This window comes from Bos javanicus, chromosome 3, assembly GCF_032452875.1.
Source record: "Bos javanicus breed banteng chromosome 3, ARS-OSU_banteng_1.0, whole genome shotgun sequence".
Lineage (NCBI taxonomy): Eukaryota > Metazoa > Chordata > Mammalia > Artiodactyla > Bovidae > Bos > Bos javanicus.
In genome coordinates this window covers 114,357,537-114,365,799 of record NC_083870.1, presented here as the reverse complement: position 1 = coordinate 114,365,799, position 8,263 = coordinate 114,357,537, and the positions used below count along the sequence as shown (strand labels likewise).

The 8,263-nt window shown below is 48.8% G+C and overlaps 1 protein-coding gene across 1 annotated transcript; it reads left to right on the top strand.

The window, feature by feature from the left end:
• The first annotated feature begins 377 nt into the window (after positions 1-377).
• On the top strand, positions 378-3,971 carry ARL4C (ADP ribosylation factor like GTPase 4C). The gene has a single exon (XM_061412697.1). The coding sequence runs from the start codon at positions 483-485 to the stop codon at positions 1,059-1,061; it is 579 nt and encodes a 192-aa protein (XP_061268681.1). The 5' UTR covers positions 378-482; the 3' UTR covers positions 1,062-3,971.
• The last annotated feature ends 4,292 nt before the right edge of the window (positions 3,972-8,263 follow it).

Genomic DNA, 8,263 nt, shown 5'->3' with positions numbered 1-8,263 from the left:
GAAGCCCACGCCCCGCCTGCGCCTCCGAGGCGCGCCCTGGGAGTGGGATTGGCCCAGCGGCTGCGCCGCCCAGGCAGAGGCGAGCGCTCGGCGCTCGGAGCCCGGAACCGGCAGCAGCGGAGAGCCAGGGCAGCGGCTGGAGCGCGGGGGCGCGGCCCGAGGAAGCAGCAGAGAGAGAGCCGGGGTCGGCGGGGGAGGGCGACGGGCGCGAGCAGCCCGCGGCGCCGCAGCGGAGACTTCGCAGGAGACAAAGCCCATCGGGAGAGACGCGATGCCCGGCCGGCGCGGGCGCGGGGGCCGCGGCGTCTGAGCGCGCCGAGCCGTGCGCCCCGGGGACTCCAAGCCCGGGCCGGTGCGGGCGGCTGAGGGCGGCAGGCGGGGCCCAGGTGCGCCCGCCCGCGTCGGGCCCGTAACTGCTCGGGAGGGCGGGGGGCGGCGCCCTCCCGCCGCAGCCGCAGTGGCCGGCGCCGCAGCGAGGAGCCATGGGCAACATCTCCTCCAACATCTCGGCCTTCCAGTCGCTGCACATCGTCATGCTGGGCTTGGACTCGGCCGGCAAGACCACGGTGCTCTACCGGCTCAAGTTCAACGAGTTCGTGAACACCGTGCCCACCATCGGCTTCAACACGGAGAAGATCAAGCTAAGCAACGGCACGGCCAAGGGCATCAGCTGCCACTTCTGGGACGTGGGCGGCCAGGAGAAGCTTCGGCCGCTGTGGAAGTCCTACAGCCGCTGCACGGACGGCATCATCTACGTGGTGGACTCGGTGGACGTGGACCGGCTGGAGGAGGCCAAGACAGAGCTGCACAAGGTGACCAAGTTCGCAGAGAACCAGGGCACGCCGCTGCTGGTCATCGCCAACAAGCAGGACCTGCCCAAGTCGCTGCCTGTGGCGGAGATCGAGAAGCAGCTGGCGCTGCACGAGCTCATCCCGGCCACCACCTACCACGTCCAGCCGGCGTGCGCCATCATCGGCGAGGGCCTCACCGAGGGCATGGACAAGCTGTACGAGATGATCCTGAAACGCAGGAAGTCCCTCAAGCAGAAGAAGAAGCGGTAATGCTCTGGGCGGCGACGTTCCGGAGCTAGGCGCGGGGAGCGAGCGAGTCCGGAATGAATGAATGAAAGGCTGTGTGGCCCGCGCGCCCGCGAACAAAGACAGCGAACCAAAGCGACGCTTCGAATTTTTAAAGCGGAGTCTCTGCACCCACATGCAGGACTGGTGACTTAACCTGGTATGTAGGCAAGCTGGCCAGTCTGCGCTCGACCTGCCCCCACCCCCAGCTCAGGGGTCCTTTTGTCTGAACGCTGGAGCTACTCAGGGGGTGGGGGACCCGGCTGGGGAGTGGACGTGCAGGTCCCACCGTCCGCCCTGCTGGCCCAGGTTGGAAGGCTCAGATATCAGAGACAAAAGCGATTTCCTCCTACTCCAGCGGGGCCAGAAGTTCAGGCTTCCCCGCCCTCACGGGGGATCGCACCTGTGAGCTACCTGAGGTATGCGGCTCCCAGAACCCCGGGAGTTCCCATCTGGGGGCACGGTGGCAGTGGGAGGTGCGGGGGGACAACCTCTCCTTGGGCTATGAAAGCTGGATAATTTTATGTCACAGGGCAGGCCCCTGTGAAAATCCATTTGCCCTGCTCTGGGCCCAAACGAGGTGGTGGTTTGGGCCATCAGAGGACTGCGTGGAACAGTACCGCAGACGGAAGGCGCGGGGCGCTGCGCTGGCCTGGGCTGGGGGATGGCCGCGAAGAACGCCCCTTTCCTGGTGCTTTGTGGTAGCTTCAGAAGACCAGTTTTGTTGAGAACTGCTTTTCAGCCTGGAATCAGACATCTTCCAGATGGTTTGGACCCTGTCCATGTGTAGGTCATTATCACACAAAGAGACCAATAAAAAAAAATTAAAAACAAGAAACTGTTGGAGGTGGTGGCAAATGATGCATTTACTCTTTGCAGAATAGTTAAAGGTGTTTAAAGGGTAAGGCTCCTGACGTCAGTCCTGGATGGGGTGTGTGTAGATACAGTGCTGTGTAATCGACATACATTTCTAGACCCATATGTGTGGAATCTTCAATTTTTTTTTTTTTTTTAGCCTGCTGATTGGTTTGTGTGAGCACACCAGCTGCAGATGTGTGCTGAATGACAAGCGGGTTTTGGCAAGGGATGTCTCTTGTAATCCTAACCGCTTGATGATGGGTTATGGTTTTCAGACATTTTTTTTCCTTAAAAAAATCTGCTACGAATGAATACTCCCCATAGAAATACTCAATTTAGGGGGAAAAAAAAAAAAAAGACTTTGCCCTTTTAGATCCCTTTACGCTGCAAGTGGCGACATGTTCAAATTTCTAATTTGGTTCATTGTGGCCTATCTGGTTTAAGTATTTTCATTGCAAATGTCTCATTAGAGTATTTGATGTTACGCACCAACAGACAAAAGCCCACCTTGTTGCAAAAGCCAACCTCATTGCATGGATTTCCAGGCGAGGGAAAAGCACAAGGAGGTCCTTCCTGATTCCTGCTTGTGGGAACTGGTTGCAGAGCAAATGCAGACACAGTGAGCGCTTGGGATGAAAGAAAGCATGTGACGTAATGGTCACCTGTCCTCAGGCTCCTCACAGTTTACTTGAAAGAGGCTTTGGAAATAAAGTGAAAGAAGAAGAAATACCTATTTTTAATAATGTAATTTAAAAAATCCTTTATAATCAGGACTGAGTCTTGGTTTGCAGAAGCTGTCATTCACCCCCAAACACAGTATCAAAAGGGAAACTTACTGTGTGATTTTGATTTCTTCTTTAAATCCATGTTTACAGGTAGGATTATGTCCCCCCCCATCCACGAATAATGATAAATTTCTTGTGTGAAGGAGGCCTTTAGAAATTGGGCATGGTCATGCGTGAGCATGTGAGTTAGTCAAATTATAAATCCATGCCTATAAATAAATCCCTGCACTCAAAGTGAATTTAAGAACCAGAGGTAGTAGTCCTGGCTTCCTGCTTGATCCAGTTCCCCTATGAAGTATTTTAAAAGAAGAAACCTAGCAGTCCATCTTCTTTTCTCTTTTGTCGGTGTATTTGGTACCCCTCCAACGCTGGTCTTTTTGTAGAAACTCAGTAGAGAAAATATAGCTGAGCAGTGCTGAAAAGCCTGCGAGGTTTCAGCTTACATATCGACAGCATAGTCACTGATTTCTAAATGGGCTGGTCCCGTCATCTGAAGATCCTGTATAGAATTATTAAAAGAAAAAAAATCCATCTTTCTTTATTTTCTTCACATGCAACAATTTCTTAAGCACTTTGACATTTTGGTAGTTCCACACTATTGAGAGAATAATATATTTATTTTGTGACATTGCAGATGCCAAATACTGTAACCTTCTCGTGCTGACAATATTTTGGTCCAAGATCAGTGTTCAGATTCTGTCATGCTTTACCAATGATGCAAAATGACCTTTTTTTTTTTTTTTTTTTTTGCATTATCAATACTTAAGGGTGCGGTCAACTGTTAGTAATTGTGCAGTAAAGCTCTGTGGTGTATCAACCAATAGTTAAAAGTCTCAGTTGATATCTGTAGTGTTTGCCCTAATAATAGCCCATTTCGTCTCTGACCAATGCGGGGAGGAAGCACAGGCTAAACTACCTTGGAGTGGTCACCTGGGAGATCCCTCCAGTGTAGCTGTCAGTGATTTATTATGCCTCCTGCTCTTTGGAGAATGAATGGGGTCCACATAGAGGAACTTGGCCTCCCCGCAGGAGCTTTTCAAATGTTTTCTGATAGACACAGGGAGGCCAGCTTTGTTTCACAACAGTTCTCTTCACAGATTCTCTGTCATGGTGTTGGGACTATGTCTCCTGGTTTGTTTCCATTTCTACTGCTGTAATTCTTTGTCCTGATCATCCTCCTCTTTGGGTTCCCGTTTCCTTTTATATGCGTATATGATGCTGTGAACAGAAATAAATTATTTATACAATCAAACGTTTGGGGAAATCGTCTGTGGATGGTTTTCAAGTTGCCTCTGTTTATTTCTAGGCCTGAGTGGAGGGATGGATCACAGGATGGTCTCTGCTGTCTAATGGGGTCCAGGGCTGGATGAATCATCTCTGTTCTTTTGGTTTAAATGTGTAGCTCTGCACTGGGTGGAGGGTTTAGAGGCTCAGATGCAGGAGTCTGTGTGCCTGTCCCCCTTACAAGGCCTGTCAGTGAGCCTCACACATTCTTTTCGGAAAATGACCTCAACACCTAGCCCACCCCAAACCTCTCTGTTATTAAAAGGTTGTGATTGTTAATTGCTTCAAAGATATGCTCTGATTATGTGAAATTGGAAATATCTATGTGCTATTATAACGGCATACTAGTCACCACTCTGCTCAATGTCTTGGGTGCTCTCATGGTGTCTAGGCTGAGTCCATCACCCTTGAACCCATCAGAGAAACTCCAAGATGTGAGTCCTCTTAAATCGTCAGCGTAGTGAGATCACCATGCTCTGTACATACCAGCGAGAAAAGGTCCACTTTCTAAAGAAAAAATGGTTAGGCCAGCATCAGTAGACTTTCTGGCAGTTTCTAAGTGTAGCTCATAGAGGCCATTGGCTTTGGAACCTAAAAGATCCAGTTTCAAATTCTGACCCATGCTCAGGGCCCCATGATTTGTCGAAGTTCCTAGCCTTTGGGCCTCAATTTTTCCCCATCTGTAAAATGGGCTTATAATGACTGTTGGGAGGATGAAACATGATAATAGTGTATGTGACATGCTTGTTAAGTACCTAAGCAAGGCTTGACTTTTATCGTTCACTTTGCAGTAGAAGGTAAAGTTTAGGAGCCAAATTACACCAAGAGGGCACACATGCCATTTCTAAATACTGAAACTTGAAAAGTGCTTATAGGAGTAAAAATATTGGAAGTCAAAAGAAGCAAAATTTGAACCCCGCCCCCGCTTTTGTTTTGGGGCAAACTTGATTTCAGAGAAATCTCTGGGGAGCCAGGTGACTCTTGGTGCTTAGATGACATTGTTCGTTTTATGTTTTCCAGGGAAGTAAGAATACACGCACTGGCCCCTAACACCTGAGAAGGCGAATTTTAGTCCTAAGCAACTGCCTTGTTTTCCTCGATTTGACTTTTCCCCCAGAGTTTCAGTTCTTCACTTGCACGTGGGGTAGACAGTGGGTGTCTCGAGTTATTGTTTTTCTGCCTTTACTTTTGTCTCCAGGTCCTGTGCTCTTGGAATGATTCTGTACCAACATCATAGGCTGTTTTGATGTCACATTTTGTCATATTTGTATGGCAGTAAAGAAGTACAAATTGTGTGCAAAAAGCCGAAGATGAAGGCCTAAAATGATCCAAAAAAGTCAGGACACCACAAAACTTGATCCCTTTTGATTTCCTAGCTCTCGACCCATCCAGCTAACCTCTCCTCTTTCCTCCTCTGCGGCCACATGCATATCGGATGCCCATGCTTTGGCCTTGGCCTGACAGAGGCATTTCTGTCTTCAGATGTGTGTCTTATCTTGAAAACAGCCTTCTCCTTCAGGGTCTCCTGGCTCAGTTGAAATCTTTTTAAAATGGAATTTGCACAAGACATTAGAGCCCTGTATACATGTGTTTTGCATGATTTCTGAACTTCAGAATGGAGCAGCTCTGGCTGCTGAAAGGAAACTGCAAACTGAGGGTATCTGAGAAACGGTCGTGTTGCTTCTTCCCCAAGATGAGAAGTGAAAAATGAGAATGAAAGCTGTGTGGTTTACCCACACCTAAGTTTTCAGAACATGCAGTGGTGTTTCTCTGAACGATCTGAACTTCTGTGCTGTGATCTTCTCATTGTGTTGACAGCAAAGCATGAATGAAATAACCAAAGCAAGTCATTGTTTAACTCATCTATAGCATGAGTTTGGGAAGGCAAGCATCCCTTGTGCATTTTTTAATGAAAATTATTCTCACATAGTTATGTTACGGACAGCTCTGTTTCTATTCCCGTTAGTCTTGTGTCATCGTGGTAAAGGGGCTTCCCAGGTGACTCAGTGGTAAGGAACCTGCCTGCCAATGAAAGAGATGCAAGAGACACAGGTTTGATCCCTGGATTGGGAAGATCCCCTGGAGAAGAAAATGGCAACCCACTTCAGTAATTCTTGCTTGCAAAACCCCATGGACAGAGGAGCCTGGTGGGCTATAGACCCTAGGGGTCACAAAGAGCCAGACACAGCAGAGCAACTAAACAACAATAAATCATGGTAAAAGGCACCGTCAGTCTCTACTGAATGCTTGCTATGTACTGGGCACCATCCCCATTCTGAGTGTTTTATCTGCTTCATCTTTTTTCCTCCAAAGAGCCCTAAGAGATCAATTCATCCATCAGATAAATTAATCAACAGTATCTGCATTTGTAGATGAAGATAGTGAGGTGATAGAGAAGTAGATCCCCTTCTCTGGCATCACTGGCTGTCCAGCGTGGAGCCCAAGTGGGAGTTCCAGGGTCCCTGAGACCCTGAGGCTGAGCCCTCAGAAGCTCCCCAGCCTGCCACTTGCGGAGCAGAAAGAAGCTGGAACCCTGCATCCGGGGAGAAGAGAGTGGAGGGTGGTATCACTGCCTGTAGCATCACCCACCTGTATCCTCCGGTCATGGGGGTGTCCACCACATCCCACCCCCTCCCCAGAATCCCCAGAACTCACAGTGACAGGGCTGGCCCCAAGCTCAGTGCCTTGTCTTCCCATCTTAGACGTCACAGCCCAGTGTCTAGAAAAACACAATCCCTCTTGTACCAGGCTCTCCATCCTTAAAGAACTTTCTTTCCAGTATTACTTTCAAGAAACTGGAAACTGCGTTGCAGAACTTTCTGATATTACTTTCAAGAAACTGTTAGGGGCAATGACTCCCTGCTTTACACCGGGAGGGGCATTTATATACCACAGGGGATGGACCCTGGGCAGGGGGTGTTGCTGATCCAGCATGGGGGTCTGAGTCAGCCAACCTCTCAACCTAGCTTTCCCCATCCCCCTCACCCCCACCCCCGCCTCCATTACCCAACAAGACTGGGAATATCTGCCCTGCCCAGCCTTCAGGGTGATTCTAAAGATAAAATGAGATAATAGAAAGCACTGTCCAACCTGCAAGGCAAGTTGAGACACCAGCAAAGGTTGCATGTTCTGCTTGGATGGGGCCCCCTTCTCTCCAGCCTGTCTCCCAGGGTTGGTTTTGTGCCTGCTGCTCTGTACAAGCCCAGCATCACTGAGTCCCTCTTCATTCCCACCGATAAGAGAACTTCCACCACACAGAGTCAACCAAAGGAGACTTCAAGAAGGAAAGCGTCTCTCCCTGGGAGATTCTGGACATAGAGCTTTGAATGGAAGTTTCCATTAAGTGACTCTGAGGAACCGTAAACCTCCTTACAGCTCTCATTGGCAGAATTCTCATCATTCCACTCATCAGAATTCTCACCATTCCCGATTATTTTTATTTCCTGAAACACCAACTCCCTGTGCAATTAACTTCAATGCCCATGTCTCATAAAAGCCAAAGCAATTTCAGTGTATAATTTAAAAGTCATCATGATAAGTACTGACAACTGCAACAGTGTACTTCACAAGTATATGTGTGGATCCATTATTACATAGATGAAATGTTGCATTGCTATGTAATTTGAAATTACATAGCCGTATGCCATATTCATCATGTAAAAAATGCTGTTAAAAACAACATCCACCAACAACTGTGATGTCCATTGTGTGGAGGACACTCCACTCTTGGGTACCAGGGAGACTTGTTATATGGTTCTTGTTCTCAGAGGACTGATATTCTAGATGGTGAATCAGGGCTAAACTATCAAGTGAGGTATTTGACTCCAATGTGAGACATCCTTCAGTCTTACCGAAGTCATCAATCCAACTGTGGTCACATTTTTCATGCCACACAAGCCTTGAAGTAAAGCTGGAAATAAGAATCCATTACTCTGTGTTCTGATGCATGTAATTTGAAGACCTTCAGTCTTTCATAGTATCCTTCTCCAGCTCTTTCTGAGATTCCCTGGGGGAAGAAGGGGCAGGTGGGCACTGTGCTCATGACCACTGCCTCCTACATTTTCTCCTTTCCTGCCCCAAACTCTTGCCTGTTTCATAGACCTTCTGGAATCAAGGATCAGCATGGTGGCCCCCAAGACTGCTGACCCTACTCAGGTGGCCCCATTCTCTGTGTCCAACAGACATTTCAGTGCACGCTTCCTTAGGGTCTTCTCCCACGTGTGAGGGACTCGGACACGGGAGAGCCTGGGGACTTAGTGG